Source organism: Acomys minous, assembly GCF_964271855.1.
Source record: "Acomys minous genome assembly, chromosome: 2".
NCBI lineage: Eukaryota > Metazoa > Chordata > Mammalia > Rodentia > Muridae > Acomys > Acomys minous.
The window spans coordinates 73,511,264-73,538,369 of NC_140484.1; the positions used below are offsets into that span (position 1 = coordinate 73,511,264).

At 54.1% G+C, this 27,106-nt stretch overlaps 1 protein-coding gene across 7 annotated transcripts; it reads right to left on the bottom strand.

Annotated features, from left to right (window-relative positions):
• Positions 1-633: 633 nt before the first annotated feature.
• Positions 634-26,594, bottom strand: IL4R (interleukin 4 receptor). 7 transcript variants are annotated; one of them, XM_084751421.1, is made up of 11 exons: positions 26,474-26,559; positions 15,389-15,509; positions 12,911-12,997; positions 11,356-11,494; positions 9,478-9,629; positions 8,322-8,473; positions 6,994-7,255; positions 5,748-5,847; positions 3,986-4,064; positions 3,430-3,479; positions 634-3,095 (listed from the first exon to the last, which is right to left on the bottom strand). In XM_084751421.1, the coding sequence occupies exons 3-11, from the start codon at positions 12,978-12,980 to the stop codon at positions 1,559-1,561; spliced, it is 2,541 nt and encodes an 846-aa protein (XP_084607547.1). In that variant the 5' UTR covers positions 12,981-12,997; positions 15,389-15,509; positions 26,474-26,559; the 3' UTR covers positions 634-1,558. The 7 variants fall into 7 exon arrangements, with proteins under 7 accessions (XP_084607547.1, XP_084607548.1, XP_084607549.1 ...); XM_084751422.1 differs by lacking the exon at positions 26,474-26,559 and adding an exon at positions 25,518-26,449; XM_084751423.1 differs by lacking the exon at positions 26,474-26,559 and adding an exon at positions 15,746-15,760.
• Positions 26,595-27,106: the final 512 nt, after the last annotated feature.

The following is a 27,106-nucleotide window of genomic DNA, read 5'->3' on the forward strand; positions in this document are numbered from 1 at the left end:
TCCTTATGCCTCCAATTTTGGACATGAACTGTCTGCTACTTAGCATGTTCTGAGTTCTTCCCAGTTTTTTTTTTGTTTGTTTGTTTGTTTGTTTTTGCAGATACCAGGGGCTCATCTCAAATGTGGCCTTCCCCAAGCCTAATTGACCCGTCTCTTTCCTTCTGAGCATCATATTAAAAAAATATAGACTATAAAGGCTCTCCACTGGCCTGCCAGGTTGCCACACTACTACCACTCCTCTGCCTAAGATGTGGGGTCTACTGATGCTAATGCCTTGCTACGCTCAGCAACACACAGCAGCCACACATCCTCTTCCCGCTAAGGAGCATCCAACATCTTCAGCTCTTTGTCTAAATGTGAGAAACAGAGGAAGACCCCGCTCCTGGAAATGGTCCCCACTAAAAACAGTGGGAGCTGGAGGGTGAGGATGAGGGACGGAGTGGGGCAGCCCTGCCCCATTCCCCAGTCATCCCCTTAGACCAACTGCTGGAACCTTGTCCCAGGCTCTCTCACACTGCACATTTCAGCTGTTGTGCATGGGCTGCCAGGAGGCCTCAGTGAGTTACTGTAAAGATTCTGTGGGCCTGGTGTGTGTGTGTGTGTGTGTGTGTGTGTGTAATAAAGGAGAACTGACAAGATAAAGAGTCTTTATTGACATAAAGGTCCACGTGGCCAGCCCTGCCCTCCTGGTAAACATTCTAGGTGTCGCACAGGTGAGACATGCAGACACTGATAACCCTGGTCTCCATCCTCCAGAACGCAGACTACAGCCTGCCATCTGCTACCTCTACCACCCGGCCACCAACCAGAACCAGCCGCATCCTGTTCCCTCGATCTCGACTTGGCTGCCAGCAGTGGTGTCCACTGGGATTTGCCACCGGGGAAGCTGTGTGCGTTTCCTGGGCTCCCCACTTCCACATCTCAGGAGCCCTGGCTTCAGGTCACATGTGGGCAGCTGGCAGTGACTGTGGCTACTCTGGGTAATCAAGCTTCTTGTGTCCTTGTTGCTCTCCACGACAGAGGCAAGCTGGGATGGCGGCCTCGGCCTCCAGCCTCAGCCCACAGTAGCTGTTCAATGACCGACCTCCGTGGCGGCAATCCCTGTCCTCCCTCACCTACAATAATATCCATCGATTGTTAGGGCCTCCCAAGCCACCACGGGGCCAGCTGTGAGTTTCTAGGCCCAGCCTCCAGCTCAGGGAGAGTCAAGCGGCTATGCCAGGACTACTGTGAGCCTAGGGCGACAGATCTATTTGGGAATAAAATGGGCCCGAGTGGGTAGAGAAGCAACAGTGAGGGAAACACGGGGCTTAGGGTGTCGGCACTGCTGTAGGAAAGAGCATACTGAGCCCTTGAGAGAGGAGAGCCCAGGTCAGAGGCAGGGGAGGCAGCCAGGCTCCAAGTCCCCCGAGGTTACGGCAAGCTCACATCTTCAACTCACCATTCTCTGGATTTCTGGGAAACCTGCCAGCTGAGCTGTCTCCTGGCAGGCACATCCCTGGCTTGGATGAACCCTGGTCTCAGACCAGACCTCAACAACGACAGCACACTCACTCACCTAAGAAACCGCCATGCCCAGTGTGCCTGCAGCCACCTCGGAGGTCTGGCTGGTAACGGAATGGCCAGGGGTCTTGCCCTCCCCTGACAAGTTTAAAGGTGTTCTGGGTGCTGAGGTGAGGCTGGATTCTGGTGGCATCTCCCCAGGACAGTTTTCCAAGGCCCCCGAGAGGCTCCCCAGGGATGATGACTTGTCATCAAAGCAGCAGCCACAGCACGGGCTAGCAATGACGTGGATCTGGCCACCTTCTTCCTGGCTGTGGTGTTGCTTCAGGTGACCACACAGGTGGCAGGTGAGGGAAGAGTAGACAATGCCAAGGCCCAGGTCATCCCCAAAGGGCTTGGGTACTTGATCTGCAGGAGGAGGGGCCTTCAGTCTGTCATGTCCTTTGAGCCCCAGCTCCAGACCAAGACATTCTGGGGTGCTGCTGGGTGGGGCTGAGTTCAGAGGACTGGGTGGCAACTTCATGTCCAGTCCGAAGGTGAATAAGGGCGGGGAGCAAGGGGACTGGTCAGGGACAGGGTTCTGGAAGGGCTTGTAGCCTCCATGCCCACTGTCAGTTCCTGGTTCTACCGTGTGTGTGAAGACACCATTGCTGTTGAGCAGGCTTGAGAAAGCCTTGTAACCGGTGTCTCCAGAAGGCCTGAAGCAAGGCAGCCCGGGGGGATTCTGGGCGGCACCCTGCTTCACCGCCTGCACAAACTCCCGGTAGCCACTGGTAGGGGTTGGGGTGGGGCCAGCTGCCCCATGTTGCAGGACACTCAGGTGAAGGATCTGCTCCCAGCTTGCCACTTGCTGCATAGGTGGTGGCCCTGAAGAGTGTGAGTCAACCGGGCTTGGAGGGTCCCCTTCTGCCACTTGTCCAGTCTGCTGCTGCTCGGAAACCAGCTCTCCAGGATTGGAGGCTGGGCTGCAGAAGTCACTAAAACTACGGTAGGCAGGGTTGTCTGAGATGACAGGAGGCACCTGTGTGCAGGCCAGGTCAGTTGCTCCGTGGGCAGAGCTGTCTGGAGGAGGGCCAGCGTGTGAAGGCTGCCCCGTGGTCTGGCATGGGGACTCGGACTCCTTGGACTCCGTGGGAAAGCAGCCCCAGGCCACAGAAGCTTGCCCATTTTCTGAAGGCAGAGGGAAGCCCGACTCCCCCAAGCTCGACTGGCCAATGCCCCCATCTTCAGTTTCCAGCAAATCCGAAAACAGGTTCTCAGTGAGCCGGGCCATGATGTCTGCCTGACCCGCCTGGAAACTGCCTGTACTGTTCTCAGGTAACGGGCTCAAGTTCCCATTGACCACCTCCTCTTCCTCTTCTTCCTCCTCCTCTTTCTCTACTGGAGCCTCAAACAGCTCCATACAGCGCACCACACTAACACTGACGTTCTCTGGCCAGAGGACAGTCCTGCTGACCTCTACAGGACACCAGGCTGCCTTGCCAGGACCTGGGAGAGGCCCCATTTTGACAGCCTTTGAGGGTTCTGTCTCCCTCTTCACGCCGTGCTCCAGCAAGCAGGGCAGCAGCTTGGTCAGACAAGTCTTCCAGCGCCTGAAGAAGTAAGACTCAGGGTTCAGTTTTGCCACACTTGAAAACCTCCTGTTCACCCTCTGGACCCCTTCAGGGAATCAGCCTGTACTAATATTGCGGTGTTATAGACATGTCTTTTGCCTTTACAATCAATACTCAAGTCTGTTCTCACTGCAAGATGGGATCTCGGCCACCCACAATTGCTTCCTGCCACTCTTGGGGGCCAGGAAAAGAGAGACAGTTATGTCGGGGACAGAGGAGAAGAACGTCCCTGCTTTCAGCTGAGTAACTAACACATCCCTACACTCCCCAAACCCTCCAAAACTACAACCCAAGTTCAAGTTCAGATACATACGGGCCCTTGGTTGACTCCTGGCTTCGGGTCTGCTTTTCCCAGAGGGACACCTACAACAGACAGACAGTGACAGAGTGAGTGTTACCTGACAGGCCAGCCTGGCTACAGAAGGCTCCGTCTCTTCCCAAGAGCAACTGTGCCTGGACAGCTAAGGCCCACGCAGTGCATGGGGGATGGCAAATCGTATCAGACTTTCCAGCTTCACTGACTGGGTCATGTGACTTGCTGTGACCAGCAGAACATGGCAGAAATAATACTGGGCCACGTGAACGTGGGCTTTGCAGCTAGCTGTCCACTGCTTGGTTTGTTAACACCCAAGCACCACTGGCCTAGCCCTAGAGTCCTGGCGGTGGGCTCCCTGGCCCCGCCCTACCCAGGGCGGTCTGCTCCGGGCCCCGCCCTACCTAGGGAGGTCTGCTCCGGGGCCCCGCCCTACTCAGGGCGGTCTGCTCCGGGGCCCCGCCCTACCCAGGGCGGTCTGCTCCGGGCCCCGTCCTATCCAGGGCGGTCTGCTCCGTGGCCCCACCCTACCCAGGGCACACCTGCACCCTCCTACCTGTGCATCCTGAATGATGAAAGCCACCAGGGCACTGTGTGATGGGTTGGGAATTCGGTCCCACCATATTTTCTTAATCCTGAGGGCAGGAAGGAAGCGAGTTGGTCTCCAAATGGACATTGGCCAAGGTGCTCTTCCACGTAGCCTGGCCGCACTCCTCCCAGGCCTCCGGGCCACACTGATTCCATTTTGAATATGCAACAACAATCTCGGTCCTAAGCATCCATCACCATTGCCATTCTAACTGGGGAGAGGCCCGGGGCGAGCGTGATCCTTGCAGACTCACACTATGGCAGTCTCTGAGGAGGCTGCCTCTGTCCCCCTTCCCCAAGGGGACAAGCAAAGACTGAAGCTGCACAGCAAGAGTCCCGCTCCCGCAAGAGTCCCTTCTTAGGAACAGGAGGAACATTCTGCCACGTGGGCCTTAAGAGGCCTGAGAGGTCAGAGGTCATAGAGAAACGGGCTCTTCCTCTTTTTCTGGATTGCCTGACCCTGAGGCTTTCCCTCCAACGTCTTCCCACAGCATCTGCTTAGCACCTACTATGCATCAACCACTGTGCCAGGGCCGCAGGGACCAGGCCAGAAAAACAGCCAGAGGCCAAGCCCCTGTGGGTCACCTTCAAGAGAAATGAGAAGCAAATGCAAACACGCGCTTGGCAAAGACCACAGCCAGGCATGGTGACTGGGTGTCATCCCAGACACTCAGGACACTAGCCTTCCTGAGCTGAGGGTGACTTGGCAAGACCCTGTCTTGATACAAAAACAAAGTAGGAGGCTCCAGTGGAGCTCAGGGATGGAGCGGTGTCTGTGTGTGCAAGGCAACAGTGTATCCGTGTAGAGAGGAGGGGGGAGGGGGGAGGAGAGTCAGGGTTGGGGTAGCAGGGAGTAACCCAGAAAAGGTGTAGGGACAGAACTTTCATGATGGGACATCACCAAGAGTCCGTGGGAAGAAGGTGCCATGTGCCTTTGAGAACTGCAGGCTGCTTGATGCAGGGACGTGCAGTGGGAGACAGGAAGGGCAGCAGAGCAGAGAAACTCAGGTTGGGAGGGAGCAGCAGTGCCTACTAGCTCAGGGCATGTGGCTTGGGCATGAACGTCAGCTCACGGAGAGCAGAGGATCTGGCATTTCCCGCAGACCCAGCCAAGTGTGGGCACCTTCACAGTGCCAGTCCCCAGGGACTTCTAATCTCATTTCACAAAGAACATGGCCCTGGGCCTGAGAGTCCAAGGCAGAACTCACCAGAAATGAATCTTCCCCATCTACCAGCCCTGCCCAGGCTCCCCTGGAGGGCTTGTTCTCACCACTCTGAGCCTATAGAGGAGCCCAGGTTATGGGGTGGCTTGCCAGCAAGTACCACTGCCAGGCCTCGCAGCCTGCTGTGTTCATTCCATCTGCTCAAATTCCTCCGCTCCCACCACAAGCCCAGTGCCTGGATCATACCGTACCATGGGCACTGAGAGGGACAGTGGGGCAATTCCATCTCCTCTGGGACATAGAAAGACCCCTCCCAAGCCAGCTCCTTCTCCCCAGAACAGTCTCCGTCACTGCCCCCCGCCCCCACACTTTGGAAAGCCCTCCAGCCACTGGCTGACCTGCCCTGAGAGGCCGACTTTGGACCAGAGACCCTTCCATTCTTGCCTCAGTCAGCATGGTGGCCATTCAGTGACTGTGTATGACACCAGCCAGGGCAGGTAAGCAGGTTACCCACACCTAGCCCTGCAGAAGGGCCAGCTCCAGGCACCAGCCGGAACAGGGACTCACTTGATGATGCTGATGTAACACAGCAGGCTAACCAACGGGATGCAGAGGCAGGAGATGCCGACCAACAGAGGGAGACGCTGCTCTAGGGGCTGCTGGAAGTCTGCAAGGTGGAAAACAGCCATGAATGGGGGTGCTGTGAGGGGGAGCCTACCCTGTGCCCTGTACAGCCACCACTCACCCCAGGGCTCCCCTGGAACCCTCGGTTACCTGGCTGTCTGCAGATAGCCCTCCCCCCTGTCTCCCTAACTCTCCCTGCTACAAACCAAGCCCTGATCACCCCCCATCCCCGTCTGTCCTCACTGTCCCTGATCCAAGTCCAGATCACAACAGCCTGAGTTGTTGCTCCTGTTTTCCCAAGTGGGGCTAGAAATGTCCATTTCTCGCAGGCTGAGAGGGCCAGGTGCTCTAAAAGATCACACAATCCGTGTGAGCACAGAACTCTCCTCGCTGTTCACGGACTCTGAGAAGGTTTCTCTGACACTGTCTCCCGCCCTCTCCTCCCTGGCACTTATCTTTATCTGAATCTATCTGGTTCCTTTGTTTACATTTAAAAAAATCAACTTTTAATCTTTTGTTTGTGGTGTACGAGTTAGGGTCTAAGCTTAGGAGTGTGTGAGCTACAGGACTCGTGTGTCAGCCTTGGCCTTCCACACTATTTCAGATGGGTATTTTCACTAGTGTCAACACGGGGCTAGCTGGCCTCCAGCTTCTCCCAATTTCTCTGTCAGGATTAAACACATAGGCTACGGCGCAAGGCTTTCATATGGGCTCTGGGGACTCTAAGTCAGGTCTTCATGGCACCGAACCATCTCCTGCATTTCCGCTTTAGACACATGTCAGCTCCACTGCCCCGGGAGCCCCCAAGGTCATTCAGTCACAGATTGTAAATAGTTGATGGAAAAAAAAATGTGTGCCATACACAGTCCTTTCCTCTTCGGCAGTACCACTGAGTCAACCTCACACAACCATCCCCAGGCCTGACTATGCAGCTGTCGCATGCTGGACACCACGAAGACTCAATCTGTGGCACTCAAACCACAAGGTTCACAATGGACAGAACAGTAATCACCGTGGAAATTGCAGACCTATTTGTTACTGCAGCTCTCTGACCGCTACATCACATTCACAGGGATGTATAGTTAGAGGTAGCCCGGGACTGAAAGACCCTGAGGTTTAGCCTGAGGGAATTCATGAGAGAGTGTGCATGGCTGTAGAGATCCTCACAGCCCAAGACCCTGATACTCACGGTTGAGCCAAGTGGTGCTGGGACTCCACTCACTCCAGGTGCCGTTGAAGCCCTGGACCAAGACCCTCACACGTGCCCTGTAGTAAACTCCGAACTCCAGGGTGTGGATCGGGAAGCTCAGCTTCGGTTCACTGTAGGTCACATTGTAGACTATGAACTGAAGAAGAGGGGGACATATGAGTGCACAGCTGACAGTGATGTGTGTCGGTTCCCAGCCTGGCTCTGTGCTGGCCGTGTGAGCATTCCCACATCCCCACTGCTGCTAGGAAGAGAAAGAAATGGAGGCTGTCATCCCTCCCCCAAGTCGCGTGAGATCAACTATTATCTATACAAGTGGATTAAACTGGGCTTTGACGCATACTAAACTAAGGCTAAGCTGTATAACCCTGAATAAGTGACCCCAGCAGGGTCACCCTTTGGTTTCTGGTCATCCCACCCGTGGGAATGCTGGGAAGGAGGGGCAGGAAGACATGGGTAGCAGGAAATGACTTCCACCGGCTTCTAAAACAGGGGCCAGACAGCCACTACAGACACCTGCCTTTGTCTATCTGATGACACCCTTCTGTGTAGGAATTTGGAGGAGAGGTGGGGGAGTGTTCTATTTGTTTGTTTGTTACTGTTTGAAAGGGTCTATGTAACCTAGGCTAATCTAGAACTTTCCATTCTGCTGCCTCAGTCTCCTGAGGGCTGTGGTTACAGGCATGGGCCACCACACCCAGCTCATCTTTACTCTCACTTGTGCACTAAAGACAGGCTGCCATGAATAACACGCGAAGGCAAACTTGACCAAGAGGATGCCCAGCCTGAAGTGACCATTCTGCCACCCATGACCTTACGTGTCCCCTGCTGGGAAGCAGGTGTGGCCCAAAGCCCCCTCACTAACGGAGTTAAGATGGTAGGGATAAATTCTCTCCCTGATGCTATGGTCTGGACCTGGAACGTTCCCTAGGGTCCTTGTGGTAAAGACTTGGTCCCTAGAGTGGAGCTACTGTGAGATGCTGGTGCCTGGTGTGAGGAGGGTGAGGCAGGAGGGCATGTTCTTTGGGCGTATTAAGACAGTATGGGTGCATGCTTGTGTGTGCCCTCCTCTTTCTGTCTCTGTCTCTGTCTCTCTCTCTCTCTCTCTGCTTCCTGGCCACCACGAGGTGAGCAGCTTTGCTCTACCACACTTCTGCCATGGTGCTTGCCTCATCACTGGGCCCAGAGCAACGGGGCCAAATGACCACTCTCCTATTTCACACCCCCTCCCAAGTTCCCTACTCCAAAGATGGAGCTTCCTTCCAGGTCCTGTTTCCGGGCAGTGGCAGGGACCCATGGCACCCACTCACTTCCGCAGGGTTGTCCTCTCTGGAGATGTTGACCATGTAGATGAGTTGTCTGTACAGGAAGCTGCTCAGCGGGTACGGGGTGCTCCATGTCAGCAGCCAGGCATTGGAGATGTTGGTGTGGAGTGTGAGGTTGCCTGGAGCCGGGGGCTTCACTGAGGAGGAAGAGACACCAGCGTGAGGGGCTTGAGGCCTCAGATCTGCTTTGTTTTGATGTCCCTATTAACAAACTCATCTCTTCTTTCCTTTTAGGGGAAGCTGGCCTCAAACTCCTAATCCCCTGTCTTAGACTCTTGAATGCTGGGACTACAGGAGTGTGCTACCTCACCAGCGTCATCACTTAAGTAATCATACCCATGAGATCACAACAGTAGGGTGCAGGTTAAAAGCCAATGTGAAAATGGTTTCAAAACTCATTCGTGGGCTGGAGAGATGGCTCAGAGGTTAAGAGCACTGGCTGCTCTTTCAAAGGTCCTGAGTTCAAATTCCCAGCAACCACATGGTGGCTCCCAGCCATCTGTAATGAGATCTGGTGCCCTCTTCTGGCACCCAGGCCCATGTACAGACAGCATATTGTATACATAATAAATAAATACACCTTTTTAAAAAAGTCATCCATGGGTTAATTCTAGTAACTTGTAGGTGCCTAGTGGGCTCAGCAGCAGCTCGAACCACAGACAGAACCCCCTGAGGTATTGTGGAGATGTGGTTTTCCATTCTATCTCTGGCACTGAGAAGTTGTGTGACCTAAGGGAGCCGCTTGCCTTCTCTGATCTACAAAACAAGGACAATCAATCTCTGTTGGAGGATGAGGTTCAGATAAGTAATAGGAACCACCTTTGGTCACACAGCAACACATTTTTGCTTTAGATTCCTGTCAGGACCACTCTTTCATGGAGACGTGGCTCAGTGGTCGAGCATCTGGAAAGTCCTGAGTTCAATCCTCAGGACTACAAATAAGTAAACTATGCAGGAGCAAGCTTGTGATAGGGATTGCTGCAGGGACTCCAGGGAGAGTAAGTTCAGCCTCCCATGGTGGTCAAGGCCACAGGACAAAGCAGCAGGCGACCTTAAGCCAGTGTGCACTCCACGTCCCTGTGCTGGAGCACCCAGCCAGGCACCCCACCTCCCTGCACTGGAGCTCCCAGCTGGGCCTTACCATAAGCACTGGGCCTGAAGAAGCCATGCCATAACAGCTGCCGCTTAGCCCACAGTTCCATCTGGTATGTGTCAGCCAGGACCAGGTCAGCTGTTTCCATGTGGCACACACACATGGTCCTGGCGCTGTTCTCGGGGATGCACGTGAGGTTTCTGCAGACACAGGACTGGATTAGGGAAATGCCCAAGGTCAACAACTTCCCAACCACCTCATAGGAAGACCAAAGCAGCCAGGACCGGGTGGGGACATGACTTGGGGTTAGCATCTCACTGGCCACAGCCCCGCCCACTCCATTCTGGACGCTTCTGGACACTGCTGTTTTGGCTGTAAACCTCAGTGCCACGATTTAGCTCCTCCAGGGCTTGAGCGTTAAGTAGTTAATGGTGTCTCAGCATCCCTTGATTTACAGTGGACTGTGACACGGCATAGCACGCCTCCCACAGGCCCTTGCCCTGTACACGTCTGCATAATGCTACCAATGGGACACCTAGACAGGACATCCATATCTTATGGGCTAGACCAGGGGCCAAAACTCATTTTATGTAAAAGGCCAGACAAGAAATTGAAGGCTTTGAAGATATTATAGTTTCTGTCACCACAACAAACTGTTGGTGTGGCCCCGAAGCAGGCATAGACAAAACACAAATGAATTGGATGATGTATGCTAATAAAACTTTATTCATAAAAATAGTAGTCAGCCTGCTGTGGTACTGCACACCTTTAATTCCAGCACAGGCAGAGGCAGGTAGATTTCTGTGAGTCTGAGCCCAGCCTGGTCTACATAGCAAGTTCCAGGACAGACAGGACTACATAGAGACCCTGTCTCAAACAAACAAAACCAAAAACCAAAAACAAAAAAAAAAAACAACCAAAAACCAAGTAGTGGCCAGTTGACCTGAGGTCTACAATTTGCCTGTGCCTGGTCTGTGCCAGTGAGTAAAAGCACAGCCCACTTGCCTTAAGGCACTAGGAGGGTGGAGGGTCACCCCAAAGGCATTAGGGCAGTGTCTGTGTGTCTCTGGGTGCTCTCGAGTGCTGTGGACTTGGGTCTGTCCTCAGTAGAGTGCACATGGCGCACCTGGATGCCAGGCAATGGCCCAGAGAAAGCACTGGACACCGTGCCTACATGTCCTGCTTGCTCCCCACCTTCACAACAGATCCCACACAGTCTTGTCCCGTGGCTAAATGTAAGCTGGGGAGGGGTCACCGTCAGGCTGTTCCACAGTTCTCTCTATCTTACACGTGGACCCTGGGGACCAAACTCAAGCCACCAGGCACGTGCTGTTATCAGCTGAGCCATCTCGCCAACTTTGTAAGGCTTTTGGGGACAAGACGTAGTGCGAGCCCTCGCTAGCTGTAGGCGCGCAGAAGTTAGTTCTTCTGTGCTGGTCTAGTCCAATATTCCAGCCACATATACTGTGACAGTGGAGAGTGTCCTGAGTGTTGCGGGGGGGCAGGGGGTATCCTGGGGGGCTGGTGACTGAACCCAGGGCCCATCCATCAGATGAGTACTCCACCACTGAACTAAATCCTCAGCACTTTTCCCTCCTTCAATTTTGAGATTTTTGACACAAACATCTCATTAAGTAGCCCAGGCGGGCCTAGAACTCGTGATTCTCCTGGCTCAGCTTATCAAGTTGCTGGGTTCTAGGTCTGCACCACCAAGCTCCAAGCTCGGCTCAACTGTATCACACAGGATATGTTCCCCCAGGACCTGGCTCCACCTCAGACACCACTTAGTGAGCAGCCACAAACCACGTAGGGCATAGTACGCAAGATATCCCGGTGCTTGCACACACCCCCCCCCCCCCCCCCCCCCCCCGTGCAGCAGAGGCCTGGACACACCTCCTCTGGGCACCGCCTCCTGACCCTACTTACTCAAAGAATTCATACTTCAGCCAGTAGGCCAGGCGGAGCTGAGAACTGCAGTTGACGGTGTCGGCCAGCTGCCACTCACAGGTGGAGGTGCTGATGTAGTCAGAGAAGCAGGTGGGGTCACGAAGGACCTTAATGCTCCCTGCAAACAGGATGGCCTGAGCAGTTGGAACCGCGGCAAGGGGCTCCCACCACCAAGGTCAGAGGGAGGCTAGGGACCAAGGACACACACACACACACACACACACACACACACACACACACACACTCCACACACACACATCTGTGTAGTTGCCACTCTACCTCAGAAGCGCCCACCTTAAAGCACAGGGAAGAGTGGGTCGCTGTAGTGCTTTCCACTCCGCACAATCTCCTCATCCCACCCCCTCCCCCACTGTGGCAAGAGGCTGACCCTGCAGCCTGCACTGCTCAGGCTATTGCACTTTGGTGTCCAAGAGGCTTAGCCAACAGAAGAGAGGGAAGGAGGAAGGGACAGGGACGTATCTGTCAGCTCCCTGTGCCAGCCACTGAGAGGCTGTGGGGACTGGAACAGCCAGTGAGTGTGGAGGCTTGCTAACTTTTGGGTGACCTGACTACCATTTGGGGACCTCAGGAACCAAGCGCTTGCATGGCCACAGTCCAGACAAACAAGGTAAGCACCAGTGGGTGTGGCCCGCCATGCAGAAAGTGATCACACAGCAAACAAAACTCTGCCCTCCTGCCCTCCTGCCCAACCTCCAACAGCTGTCCTGGGCGTCCCTATCACACGAATCAATCTGGCCTTGTCTGGGCTTGGGCCGGAATTTGTGTGTTCATTTGTTTTGGGGTTTTTGTTTTGTTTTACAATGTCTCCATAGTTACTCCAGGCTGGCCTCAGATTCATTATGTAGCCCAGGATTGGCCTCACACTCAACAATCCTCCTGCCTCAGTATCCCAAGTGCTGGACTGACAGGAGTAAGCCACACCAGGCTACATGGATGAGAAACCCTGAAGTCAATTTCCAGGTGCCCTTATACTGACCTTCCTAGATTCATCCAGAAACCCTTTTCCTTCCCAGATCTCCAGGCCACCCTGGTCTCAATTCCTCTGTTCAGACTCTGCTAGGTCCTCTGACTCAGTGGCTATGCGACATGTTCCCCAGCCCCAGGCCAGGCAGGCTCTCTCTGGGGGCTCACCAAGAACACGCCCATAGGCACTGGCATGCCCTCGCCTGCCGCCCTTAAAGTTGACCCCACTGTCTCTTGTTCACCCTGCTTTAAGCTGCAATGCCCTCCTCTGCATCCCGTCCCTGAAGCCTCCCTCCCTCAGCTATGAGCTGCGCTTTCCCACCACCTTTTGATATAACCCTTGGTGTATAACTCGAATTGTTTTCTACTCAATTCCAGGACAGCCTCAATATTTAATCTGAATTAGTGTCAACAAAAATAACTACTCAGGGCCATTTGTCATCAGCTGTCCCCTTTGACTATGACATAATCCCCACAAGGGCTTTGTTCTGTTCAATGATGGACCCCAGGACCTTGACATGTAATTAATGAGTGAGAAGTGATGGCTTACCAGTTCCTGCCAGCCACAGCAAAACCAGACAGCTCAATGAGGACAGGAACTTGGTGCAAAGCCACCCCATTGGGGACACGAAGGTGCCTGCAGAAAGAAGAGTGGGTGAGTGCTGATGGGGGTTCAGTGGGGTTCATGTCACCTGTGAGACGGCCTCCCTTCCCCATGTCTCTGCGTCCTCTCCACACAGAGCCAGAGACCACGCCACTGTTCGCCTGTCCCAGGAGAGCTGTGGCATATATTCACGACTTTCCCAAGTTCGAAACTGGCTCCCTCCCGTACTGGCTGTGAACCTGAGCAAGCTGTACCCAGTGCCTCAGTTTCCCTATCTGCTCACGGGCCCTCTACTGACAGTCCTATCATGGGACGGCGGGGGGTGGGTGGGTGGGGGGAGGGTGCTGGCAGCTTAAACAGACAGACAAAACCAGCAGTGCCCACACTGGAAGCTCTTCAGCTGGCTCAGTGATAAAGGCAAAGCAAGCTCTGTGTGTGTGTGTGTGTGTGTGTGTGTGTGTGTGTGTGTGTGTGCGCGCGCGCACACACACGTGGGGGGGTGACAGAAAGGAAAATTACATTAGACCCCCAGGTCCAGGAGTTCAGGGGCTGGGGGCAGCTTAGTGCTTGCCTGGCATGTAGCAGGTCCTGGATTCCACCTCCAGCATGGTTGAGGCAGAGGGTGTGGTGGTGGTGGGGGGAGAAGGTAGGTAGGGAGAGAGGATCAGAGTAGAAGGAAAGGAAGGGGGGGGGATGGAAGAGAGAAAAGAGGAGGGAAGGGGAAGGGAAGGGAAGGGAGGGAGGAAAGTGCTGCAAGAGAAGCTGTATGCCATTCTCCCCTGAGCAGCACTGGGTTAGTCCCCAGTGTTGTCACCTCCCTCCCCCCCAGCCCATGCTTGGGTCTCAGGGTCAGGCCCACTTTGCCCCCTGAGCAGCTGGAAGCCCACAGCTGGGTTCTTCTGCTTCTGGAGTTCTGCTGCCTTCTGCTGCATCAGGCTGGGCCTGGCAGAGCCCCCACAGAGGAAGCAAGTCACAAAGGTGGATGCCTAGCCACACACGCTTCCAGTTCCGGCCACCAAGGGCTCCTGCCACCAACAACCCTGCTGGCCATTGCCCTTGTGGTGCCAAGAAGTGTCTACACTGTCACCAATGTGAATTCCTAAAGTCACAGTGTTCCATGTGCTTGCACCTGCAGCACTTGGCGGGGGTGGGGTGGGGTGGAGGGGTGGTTGCGGGGTGTGACGCAGCCCTCAAGCAATGCTACACAGTGACACAGTGACAGCTACTGTGTCCCTAGTCACTAGACTTCTTCAGCTCCATTACCAACCCCGGAGACTGCCCTCTCATGCCAGTCCATCAGAGCCAAACTGTCACCTCATACACGGCTGCAGTTTCAAACGGAGGCACCTGCTGCTCTGGAGGGAAGATGACAATTTCAGGAAGATAAGCAACAGATGAGCTTAAGGGAGTGCTCCAACAAAGGGAACACAGACCCCGGAAGACAAGAGAAGACACACTGCTCCAAGAAAGGGAGCACAGTGGGAGACACAGGGCTCAAAGAATGAGGGGACAGGACAAGACACAGGGAGCCCAGCCTGGAGTGCATCGAGCAGGCTGAAGCAGGTGGATCACCAGGCCAACCTGGGCTACACAGGGAGAAGGCGGGGTGCAGCTCGGTGGCAGCCTGGAGTGCATCGAGCAGGCTGAAGCAGGCGGATCACCAGGCCAACCTGGGCTACACAGGGAGAAGGTGGGGTGCAGCTCGGTGGCAGCATGCTTGGTCTATCTGCACAAGGCCCTGGGCTTCCTGTCCAGCACCTTCAAAAGAAAACCGAGTGTAGACCCCGAGTCCTAGGTTATAAAGACTTGCCCGGCGGGCCCCAGCAAGCAGGTCGATCCAAAAGCAGAAGCCGGGTCCGTCTGCTTCTGAGTTCCAAGTATGTTGTTCCTCGGCCCCAGAACTACAGCCAGACACTAACAGTGACATAAAACAAGCCCAGGAAACACCCCTCGCACTTGTCCACCTTGAACGTGAACAGCCCGTGTGAGGCACTGAAAAGGCCAAGGGCTCCGCAACTGGCTGATGGCACAGCAGCTGTTTAGGAACGAACAACGGTCTTTTGGGATCCTATGAACAGACTCTGTAACCGAGGACAAGGGAGGGGACAGCACCCAAGGGGGAACTGGTGCGTCTCTTGGAGAACGGAGAACGGAGAACACGCTATGGTAACTATGGTAACCTGATGTCCTGGAGGATCTGGAAAGCTCTGCCCTCCCACAGACTCTGCACTCGCTCACCTAAACATGCTGAGTTTTCTTCAAACCATCTCTCCCTCTCTCCCCACCTCCTGCTCCTCCTTCCCCTAGAGCCTGGACCCTTTTTCTCTCCCCTACTCCGTTCACACCAGCCTTATCACGGAGGTGCTATCAGCTTCCTCAATTTCCTACAAAGGGTCAAAGACACAGGGAGAGTGAGTGACTTGCCTGAGGTTGCAGAGCTGTAGAAGCCCTGGGACTTGCATTTGCTCTCATGGTGGAGCCCCTGTCCCACTAGAAGCCCAAGCCTTTAATGTCCGAATCATCTCTGACCATGTGAGCATGGGTCCTGCACAAATATAGGGATCCGAGTTCAGGTCTGGTACTGGGAGGTGGGATCATAGATGAGGGGAGCTCTTCCCTGGAGCTCACTGGCCAGACAGTCTGGCTTAATGTGTGAGTTCCAGGCTCAGTAAGAGACCCTGTCTTTAAAAAAAAAAAAAAGTACGGGCTGGAGATCATGCAGGAGTTAAGAGTACAAGAGGACTTGGATTTATTCCCTGCACCCACGAGGCGACGTACAACCTTCTGTGACTCCAGTGTCAAGGAATCCAGCACTCCCTTTCGGCCTCCAAGGACACCAGGCCTGCATGAGGTAGACAGACACAGAGGCAGGCAAAAGAATCATACACAAAATGTAAATAAATAACTCATTGAGGAAGTGAGATGAGAAGCCACAGAGGAAGACAATTCCACATCAACCTGTGGCCTCCATGCACGCATGACAAGGGGACGCTGAGGGCTTAGGGCTCCTTGCTGTTTCTCTATATCTTAAAAACTGCATTGAATTCCAGAACTGCCAAGGCTACACAGAGAAATTCTGTCTTGGAAAACCAAAAACCAACCAATCAAACCAAACCCCGGCATTAAACCTTTAATAATCTGAAAATAAGGTCTAAGTTTAAGAAATAGTACAAAACAAATCCCCTGCTCCCTGTGACATGGCCTCTAGGATTTCACTCACTCTCCTGAGGCCCCATAAGCCTCCAAGGCCACCAGCTCCCTTCTCGTTGACAGCCCAGAAACACTCCAGTGAGCCAAGTCTGGCTGAGGACCGCTGTCTTCCCCCCCCCTCCCACCTCTGCCCTGTTACCACAGCGCGCTCACCCCTGCCTCAGCTTGGCACAACCTCCACCCCGACACAGGAGGAAAAGCAAAATGTCTCTGGCTCCAGTGCATGGATCGTGAAAAGGGAGACTGCACTGGAGAAAGAAGGAAGGAAGGAAGGGGCTGAGGGTGTGCCGTGGCGGTAAAGCTCATGCCGAGACTTACAGAGGCCTAAGTTCCATCCCCGGCCGTGCAAAAGGGAAAAATGAAGACAAAAATAAGACGAGAGGAAGCAACATACAAAGAGTAAATAGCATCAATACACAAATATCCTGCAAGACAGTGTGACACTTCTTTGAGAAAAACAGGTGAAGTACACGAATGGTTTACCAAAGAAGCTGGAGCAGAGGGAATGCTTCTGGTTTGAGGTATGAAAACCTAAGAGGTAACCTGTGGCCGGGCATGGCACTAAAAGCCTGTAATTCCAGCATGGGGGGGGGGTTGGGGGGGGGGAGTAGAGGCAAGAGGATTCAAGATCAGCCAGCACAACACAGCTCAACCCCTCTGTGAAAAGGAACAGGTCGTTTAAGTCATGAATTTGTCACCACAGCTACTAAGGGTCTGTCCCCAGGAGTGCAAGGCATGAGAAGACAGGTTCGTGTCTGCCCTCATGACTGTTTTGTCTCTAGCGCCCAGAACACTGCCCGGCATATTATGTAGTGGGTGTTCAGTAACTGTTTTTTTTTTTAGAGGCTGAGTGTCGAAAATTAGGCGAGAACAAATTCAACCATCTAAACACAAGCCTTGGGCTGAGCCTCTGCCCGATGGATGTATGTGATGCTTACTTCTCATACATCCTAGGAGGCAGGCACCATTAGCACCCTACTCCATAGGTAAGGACCCTGAAGCACGGAGTTGGTAGGATGCCTCCTGAGGTCCCAGAGCCAGAAGGGGACCCACAATCTGTGGGTTTGACCACCTGCTGCCTCTTGAAATGCTGTCCAAATGGGGGGCGGGGGCAGATGTCAATAGGATAAGCTGCCCATGCAGAGGAAGCAAGGTCAAGAGGCTGTCGCGGCTTCTGAAGCGACTGACCCAAGATTCCAATCTAAGTAGCCCTGCAGCTTCCTCCTGACTTCATGACGGCTGGGCTGGGCTGGGCTGGGCTGGCTGGGGGCCAAGGACACACTGCTCCTAGGCAGCAGCCACTGGGGTTCCCAGAAACGAGTGACCACGTCAGCAGCCCCGCCTCAGACAGGGAGGCAGCACACGCTGGGGCCCTATCTGTGCTGGCTCAGTCCAGGGAGGGGCTAGCAGGGCTTGCTTCTGTTCCTGGAAGCGGAGCAAGAAGCCCATAGATGTCGCCTGCCTCCCGTGTTCCATTTCCTGTCGCCAAGTACTTCAAAGCACCTACTACATCCCACTGCCTACAGTTGTAAACACTACTGTTCACATCCTTTATTGCTTTCTTTCGCTGGTACAGGGGACTGAACGCAAGGTCTAGTGCATGCTGAGCAGGCACTCTACATCGGAGCTAATGCCCAGGTGTGTGTGTGTGTGTATGTGTGTGTGTTTCCACGTATTATTGAATTTCATTCTAAAACCCAGGTGGGCTTTGAACTTGTGATTCTTCTGCCTCACTCTTGAGTGGCTAGAGGCATGCACCACCAGTCGCCCTCACTCCTTCATCCTTTTACCAAGTGCCCGAGGGGAGATGAGAAGATACTGCAGAGATTTAAGCAAACGTGAGATTTTTAGGAGTGATCCTGTAGCTGGTGGTTTGCAGGATCTAGGAGTCAGGAATGACAGTTAGGCCAGGGAGCAGGCCACTGCACTGGCGCCAACAGAAGGCTCCAAGGCTGACTCCAGGGTGGAAGGGAGGATGGGAGAAGAGGGATTGGAAACCTCACCATCAAGAATTGCTGACACGGCTGGGCATGGCAGCACACTCCTTTAATCCTAGCAGGCGGATCGATGTGAGTTCGAGACCAGCCTGACCTACAAAGTGAGTCCAGGACAGCCAAGGCTACACAGAGAAACCCTATCTCAAAAACAAACAAACAAAAAACAAAAACAAAAACAAAAACAAAACAAACAAACAAAAAATTGCTAACCCACACGAAGGCCAGGTGTGGTGGCACATGCCTTTAGTCCCAGCATCAGCAGGCAGATCTGTGTGAGCCAAGAGTCAGCGTTCAAAGCTCCCCGGGAAGGCAGCACAAGCCCATGCCCGTTATGCAGATTCTGAAAATTCTCGAAGGAGCCCTGGAGGGAAGGGAACTGCCCCAGCAGATAGCAGAGAGGGCCCGGAGCTTCCTGCTCCCAGCTGAGCTCTTGGCTGGAGTGAGATGCAATAACAGAGAGGCAGGCGGGCACAGGTGGCAGCACAGACGAGGGCCATCTGGGGGGCTATAGGGAGCCACTGAGGACTCTAAAAAAGTGACAGAATCGGGCCCTGTTGGAACTGGAGAAAGGACAGGGCTAGTGACACCTGATGACTGGTGCACAGTGCTGTCCTTGGGCGCCCTGCCACAAAAGAGCCTGCAGGAATGGCATGACACTAGTCGGAGGGGACACTGGCACCGGGGGCAGAATGTAGCTTGGAGACAGCCTTAGAGTCCTGAAGAGATAGGTCCTTAAAGCCCAGGAGGCGGTGCAATGCCTAGAGCCTCCTCTAGAAGGGACAGGAAACTAACGTGGGGACAGATTCACCAAATGCTAAGTGTTAGTTCACATTTGTGAGCATGCAAGGCCAACCGCGCCCTCAGGAACCCTGGTGACACTTCTGTGCCATGCTACCCCTGATGTGCGGCAGCCCCAAAGCAGCCAGGACCATCGCTGTTCGGACATCTGGAGTGAGTATGAAGAGCTTCCATGGAGATGCGCTGCGTGATGCCCGTCCTCTGCTAGAACTTTCCGTCTCTGGCTCACAGCAAGGCTCTGGGCAGAAGCCAGCAAACTGGTCAAGCATCAGTGTGGTCATTACTTACTGCTAAGGAAACAGGATGCATGGCTCCTCAACAGTGATTAAATTCTATCTGGGTGTGGTCTGGCCTCCACGAGGCTGCTGCCATAGATCTGCAGAAGGCAGCGCCAGGGCCCCTCAATGTCCCCAGTCTTTCCATTTCTTGACAGCTGGGGGCAGCTTCCCTCCCTCCTAGGGACCCACTGAACTCTGACACCAACTGAGAAGACGGTCAATGCAGTTTTATCAGCCTCGTTTTAGAAATGGAGCAACCTGGGCCCAGAGAGGTTCTGAACCTACCTAAGGCTACACAGTTGGTGACTACTGTGGCTGGGATTTGAACCCAGGCATCTGCCTGTGTAATTCTTGGTCCAATGCCTGGCAGAGAGGTAGTAGGAAGCGGTGGTCAAACCAAAATTCAGGCTCTGCCATTGTTTTCACAGCCTTCAACAGAAGGCTGGTAACTGGGACTTTGTGCCCCTCCCCCACGCCTATAGCAGACAGCACTCGGCACAGGTAAATCCCCGCATGCCAGTTGCAGACAGGTGTGGTGAGGGCAAGGGGCACTCGTGTGTTCTTCCTGCTGTCTCAACCCTGCACTGTTCTGAGCCCTGGCACAGAGGACATCCCATGTGGGCAGGGACCCCAGGGCACCTAAGACGTAGGTCACGGCTCTAGGACAAAGTGCGGCTCCACCCTGACTGCCCAAGACCTACAGGCTGAAGACCTCTCAGAATGCCGTTTCCTTCTCTGGGAACAGGTTCTCTTGCCTCGGTGTTCAGTTACTAGAGAGCCAAGAAACTGACCGTGGCCTGGGACAGGGTTTACAGAGCATCGAGAAAGACATCTCTGTCCACTGAGAGAAGCCTGAGGAAAAAAAAAGAAAGAAAGAAAGAAAGAAAAGAAAAAGTGACAGTTGTCATGACATCAAGAATAAGTCTCACAGGCTACATTACTAGCCAGGGCTTTGTTTTCAGGGAGCTGACAAAAAAGGTCATGAGGGGGTCCCCTGCAGCCAGGACAGATCCACAAGACAGGATTCTATTTAAGGCCAGCCTGACAGAGTGAAGAAAAAAAGATGAATCACTAGGGTCCGGCTACTGTAGGCTCAGCAAAGACTACAGGCCAACACGTCAGTGTTATCAGGTTCCTCAAACACTTGTACAGGCCTCTTACACTCCACAGCCACCTCACAGTATCCAAGGACCCCAGGCTCCCTATGCTGACCTAAGAGCCCGGCGAGGAGCGTAGTAGTCTCTGTGTATCCGTAAACAGAGCACTGCCTACCCTGTGCCTGGCACTGTGCCCAACTGTAATGAAATAACTAGTAAATCATTAAGCTTGAGATCTCCGTGTGGCCACCATCATTAGCTGGTGTCCCAGTGGGTAGGAACTGACCTGAGATGCTTGGAGACCCCAACAAGAGGGAAAGAATGGCAGAGTGGGGTCCCCACTCCAGAACTGGCCCCACCAGGGAAAGCCCACCCTTTTGTTCCCATGACCGCTACCGTGGTCCCAAAAATGGGTACCCACAGTGATGGGGATGGGAGGTGGGTTGGAGATGTCTCCTCACCTGTTCGTTAAGGTACCAGAGAAGGTTCTAAAACTTGTAGAGCCAAATGGTTGTCATTATCAGCCTGCACCTTCTGCGGCCATCCAGGTCCCCAAATGTGCCTTGGGCAGTCCCACTCACTGGGTCCCTGGCACTGTCTCCTTCACTTCCCACTCTCCTGCCCCAGCACTGCCTTCCCCATCACACCTTCTCACCCTGGGCCAGACCACGCCCACCACAGCCCATCTTCCACTGTCTATAACCGTCCCTGTTCTCCCTGAGCTCTCTTAGTTCTGTGCCAATTCTCAACTGAAAGTCCCTCAAGGTCCATGTCTCACAGCCACAGAAGAGGAGTCTTATGCTGCCTCACAACATGCATCCTGGCCAGGTGCTTTCCAACTACTGGGCCTTTGCCCATGCTAGCCTCACTGCCTGAAACACCAGTCAACAAGCTTGTGCCCGAGGAGGAACACATACATGTGCCTGCAGTGCCTGACTTCCTCAGTATCACGTTTACTTTCCTGGGATGCTAGGGAGCGAACCCAGGCCCATATATACACATTCATTCGAGGCAAGTGCTCTACCACTGAGCTCCATCCCCACCACAGACAGGCAGGGCAAGCCGGACCCCTACCAAGTGATGGCATTACAGATGCATGTGGTGAACTTCAAATACAGCCATCACTGGGGCTAGGGAGGTAGCTCAGTGGTTAAGGTGCTTTGCTGTGCAAACACGAGCACCAGAGTTGGATCCCCCACGTAAACGCTGGTGGATGTGGTGGCCCACCTATAATCCCAACACAAGGGAAGTAGAAACAGGGTATCCCTAAGTCAAGCTGGCTAGGGACACTAACACCATCTGCAAACTCTGGGGGATAAACCCAGCTGTGCATACAAGGTGGATAGCGACTGAGGGGGACGCCAGATTTCAACCTTTGCATATGTACATATGCACACATACACATATACACATCCTTCCAAACACATCAGAACATCCAGGGAAAAAAAATCAGAAGATCCTCTTTAAAAGACCAATAAATTCTCCACCATTGAGACATAAGCCACATGTGTCTACCACAACAGCCTGAATGACCAGATTTAGAATCCAGCAACAGAGAAATTTCCACCCATCTCAGAACATGTCCAAAAGCTCCTGCCGCAGAAACAGGAAGAAATTAGTAACTCTCCGACAGGGACGGATGGACGGATGGAGAGACGACGGCACAGACTTACTTAGCCAGGAGCATACTGGAAAACAAGAAAGACCAAAAACAACTGTAGCCTCAACCAAGACATTTCAGGTAGGAAGACACACTGAAGAGAAAGAAGGCAGGCTTCCTCAGACCAACCATTATAAATGCCAAAGGGGCTGCAGGCTCTCACAAACTATGACTGCAGACAGCGCCGGGTAAGAGGCACTCCTGCCCGTGGATACAAGGGGGCGAGAGTCTCCCTAGGCTTTAAGGGGAAAGGCTTTACCTGGGACCTCACCCAAGTCTGAAGCCAGGCTGCACTCAAAAGTCACTAAAGCTAGATAAAGATACCTAGAGTAACTGTGTCTGACCAGCCTGGATTGGAGGAACCCTGGGCTGGAGTGGGAAAATGGCCGGTACCTCCAAGAGGGCTGAGCCAAGGCCAGGAACTTGAGGTTCCTGGAAACTCAGTCTCAGTCACCGTCCCCAGAGTGAACATGTGGTAGGACCTTGCTGCCCCAGAGGCAACTGGGCAGGGGACTGGGGCTCTGTGGTTGGGAGGACACACAGCCCACGGCCATGGCTCTCCTCCCCTGGTTTCACTTCCCCTTTTGAAAAGGCAGACACCCCTCTGGCTGCCCTAGGGAACCTCAGGCTGTCCAAGTTCTCCAAAATGGACCTATGAACAATGCTTCCCAGATTCAAGCAAGACAATCTTGTTCTTGTTATTTTGGGTTTGTTTTTTTTTGTTTTGTTTTGTTTTGTTCGTTTCGTTGGCTGGTTTTGGTTGTTCGAGACAGGGTTTCTCTGTGTAGCCTGGCTGGCCTGGACTCGCTTTGTAGACCAGGCTGACCTCAAACTCACAGAGATCCACCTGCCTCTGCCTCCCGAGTGCTGGGATTACAGGCCTGCGCCACCACGCCTAGCTGACAATCTTGTTCTTTTAAACTTTCCTCTTCTGCCAAGGAGGTTGGACAGGGGTTAAGCATGTAGGCTTGGGGGTGACCGGAGTCACAGTTGTCACCTGGCAGGTCTCTACACCATCCTGTTTTCTTCCTTGGGGATAGGAGCTCAACCCAATGTACACTTGTCCCTCCCACCCTCCCGCCCACCTTCAGACCTTCCTTACTCTTGGGGAGCAAGGGGAAGGGGGCTCACCTGATAATAATCTGAAAAAAAATTATTTTGGGGGAAGCCTGGCAGCCTTCACAAGATTACTGGGCAGAGCACGGCCAAGTAAAGAGCTGCCCTTGGTGGCAAGTGGTGGTAGTGGGTGGTGATGGTGGTGGGGCTCGCTTTGTAAACCTAATTTCCATTGTGTATAACTAGGCAGGTGCCCCTAGATAAGTTACTGGATTTCTCTGTCACTGTATCCAGAAGACTTGAGTGTCTTTCTGCCCCTTACAAACTGAGTAAGATAATATGGGTGTCTATCTGGCTCCTCCCAGTTCCCATGGCTTCTGCTCCCACCGCTCTCTGCTCCTTCCCTACCAACCCCAGGGCTTCCTTGCTGTAGGTAAAACAGGAAACTTGTTCCCGGCCTAGAGCTTTTTGCATTTGCTTTCTACTTGGGGGCTCAACTCCAAAGCTAATTCCTCGGGGAGTCACCTCCTCCTCAGGATTGTCAGCTTCCTGGGGGGGGGTCTTGACTGCTGGGACACTCCCGGGTTTTGACCTTGGCCTATTGGTTGACACCCAACACACACTGAGTATTGCCCTTCACTCCGTAGCTACTTCTGAGGGCTGGAGGTTCTCGGTCCTCAGGGGCCTCCCACCTCCCCACCAATCCCACGAAACCCACGTCCTCCCTTCCCAATGCCCATACATCTAGAAGTCCCTCAGCTGGGGCCCCCACTTGAAGTTTCACCTACTCCAAGAAGCTACGGGCCCCAGAGCCGGCATGAGTCAGTGGCAGCAGCACCTGGAACTGCTTGACATCAGCGCTTCTTAGAAAGGCACGCAGCGCTTAAGAAACTGAACAAAACCCGTAGCCCACAGGCTGCAGGAAGCCCCGTGCCTCCACCCCGGGAGGCCCCTCCTGACCTTTGTCCCTCCCATCTCTCTACCAGACCTTTGCCTGGCCCTGTGACTGGAGGTGCCTGTGAAACCCCCAGGGACTCAGACACACCATTTGTCCTCAGTGTATAAGATGCCATTCATGACCCAACACCTCTCAGTCGGCTGCAAGGGTGGTGCGACAGAGTGACCCTGCCAACCCTTCAGAACAGCGGAGCACGGCTAGGAGTCTGGTGTTAAGTTTGTTCCTCTTGGGGAGTCTAAATTGCAGGGACTTTGCCAAACAGCTCATCTTTGGCCCCGATACAGCACCTGGCAAGCCTGGTCCCTCAGAGCAAAAACAAAGCACGGGGAGTAGGGGTGGAGGGGAGCAGCTTGGAAAAGAAATGCTACCCTAAGCCGGAGAAGACAACGGTCTTGCCCTCCCTCCCATGAGCACTGGTTTAGAAAAGCCATTTTACCAACATTCTCATCCCAGACACCTCTGACAAGCGGGAGGTACGGGGAGGTGGAGTGATTTTCTTGAGATCACACAGGTAGGAAGCAGCAAGGTTGGATCAGAAGTTGGGGTCCCGTCTTCAGTTCTATCCCCAGCCCCCTGCCTCAGGCTCACAGAACCAGAACAAAGGACTCTGATCCACACGCTGGATGCCTGTGCCCACCCAGCCAAGCCTCTCGCAGATACTCCAGCCCAGAAGAGGAAAGCCAGGCAGCCGCAGCTGGAGCCACTTCAGAGGCTCAGCCTGAGAAATACGCAAGTGTCCTGTCATGGCAGGCATAGGTACAGTGCAGGGCCACGTGGGAGGAAAGAGGCCTCTGCCTCCTGCCTCTGTCACTCTCTGATGCAGGACCACCCCCCTCTCCAGCAAGATCACTATAGGCATCCCTCTGTGTCAGTACCCTCACTTTGCCAAGTGAATCCTTGGGGGGGGGCAATAAATACTGGTTCACAGTCACAGTCCTTAGTGTCTGCTGCCCCAGGTGTAGTTTTGAATGGGACATAAACGACCTTATGGACCCTCACCACGATGCTAGAGTGTTCTCAGAACTTCACAACAGAGATTGAGCTTGGAATACGCAAGAAACAAATCAGGCTTTTGCTGCGTCGGGAGCTCTGGCTTTCGACCTCCAAGCCTCACCTCCCAAGCGGACCTCTTGTACCATGAGCATCAAAGCAAGCGTCTCTCTACACATGCCAAGTGTAAACGTGTACCCCAGCTGGGTTCCCACCCTAGGCCCCAAAGGCAGCAACATAGGGTGTGGCCAAGCACTCTCTTCTTCAGTCCTCAGGGGTAGCAGAAGTCATTGTGCGTGCTTCAGGAACAGCCTCCCTGGCCCACCTGGCCTTCCTCAGCCTGGAATGGCTTCTGTGTAAGACCTCAGCACTTCACAGCACTGCCCAGATACTGTAAACCCTCAGAGGATCACAACCCCTCATAATTACATCCCGGTTCCCGGTTTCCCTGTCCCCACCCTGAAGATCCAGGAGCAGGGCCAGACCCAGGAATCTGCCCTGTGACTTACCCAAGTCTCCCAACAGGGAACGCAGGGGCTGCTATAGCACCGGCTTCCTTTCCACCTATCTGCTCCGCTTTGGTAGCTGGGGGGCACAGTGAGCTTCCCTACCTTCTAGCCTTTGCCAGTGCTGTGCCCACAGCTCGGCATGCCTCCTCTTGCCTCTGATTCCCAGCCTGCCGAAGGGTTCTCCCACACCCCAAACTGACTCAGGGGTTGCACTGCCCTTGGAAGAGGTGTCTTGCCCATTACACCCCGTCCGTCTTGTGTGTTCTTCCCTCAGTAAGAAAGCACAGCCTAAAACAGCAAGCAGAGCGCCGACGAACTGGAAAACACACAGTCGCCTCCCATCTCTGTCTCAGTGCCCCCCTATTCGGTCATGACTCCTCTGGCTGATTTTCCTAAAAGGTCTTGCCAGGACTGTGGAAATCTCTTTACTTTCTTCTGGCCAGACATATCCACAAGCCTCAGTTTCCCCATCATACTTTAACTATGGGACAAATGTCCCCAGCAAACACCCTCAGACTCCCAAAAGGTCACCTGGAGAAGGAAGGAAGGCCACAATGGGATCCACACCTCCCAGAGGGCTGGAGAAGGGCAGGGACCAGGAGTGCTGGTTTGGGGACCGGCCGAATCACAGACTGGCTGGCTTATACAACGTCCAGTTTGCCTCAATAAACACTTCAGGTTCCTGGGTTACTGAACCGGAACCTGGGAGGAGTCTGGCAATCTCGGCTTCTAGAAGATCCCCGAAGAGTCCCGATGGGTACCACCAAGGCTGCCTGGGTTCCGGCGGGCGAACTGTCCACCTGCCGGACTCGCGCCCGACGGCAGCCGACCCAGGCCAGGAGGAGAGCCCAGCAGCCCCACGCCCACACGAGGAACCGCGGGCTCTAGATCCAGCCCTGATCGGCTCCTTGGCCACCTCTGGTCCGTCCCGAGCCTTCCCCACCGCCCGTTCCTACCTGAGGGCTCAGGCTCCACGCGCCGCGCGGGGCTTTCCTGCGCGCTGGACCTCGCCCGGCTTCCTTTGCCACCCCGCGCCCCTCATTTACATGCGACGCCCCGCCTTCTGCACGGTCATTTACATGCCCCGCCCCGCCGCCTGCTTATTTTCACTCGCAGTCCGCAGAACTTCGCCTCGTCGCCGGCTCATTTGCATGCTCCTCCCAATGCGTCCTCATCCCACGGGGCTCAGGCTTGTGAGTCCCAAGATCTCAGGATTCGAATCTTTGCCCTTGCCCAACTGCAGACCAGCCCGGCTTGTGATCGCGGCTGTTTGCTCACTCTTCCAGTATTTACCCAGCGCCTGCGCCAGAGAAATTAGAAAGCAAAACAGCTCATCAGTTAAGAGCGAGTGCCTCCTGTCAGGCCCAGGCACTTTATGCTGCCACTACGAGAGTCATGTGCAACCATTCCTTTTCAGATAGAGAAACTGAGGCATGGCTGTTAAAAAACTTGCTCAGGGGCCACGGACTTGTCCTGCAAGCTAGAGGCCATGAGTTCCATCCTCAGAACCCATATAAAAGCGAAAACAGAACTGACTCTACAAAGTCCTCCGCTTACCCGCAACGGTGCAGGTGCAATTGTGGGCCATC

Coding starts and splice junctions, on each gene's coding strand:
- IL4R (XM_084751420.1), bottom strand. CDS start 12,980: ATGGGGTGGCTTTGCACCAAGTTCCTGTCCTCATTGAGCTGTCTGGTT. Junction 11,495..12,910: donor GCTGTGGCTGGCAGGAACTG/GTAAGCCATCAC, acceptor TCCTGTTTGCAG/GGAGCATTAAGGTCCTTCGT. Junction 7,256..8,321: donor GAGAGGACAACCCTGCGGAA/GTGAGTGGGTGC, acceptor TTCTCTTCCTAG/CAGCAGTGGGGATGTGGGAA.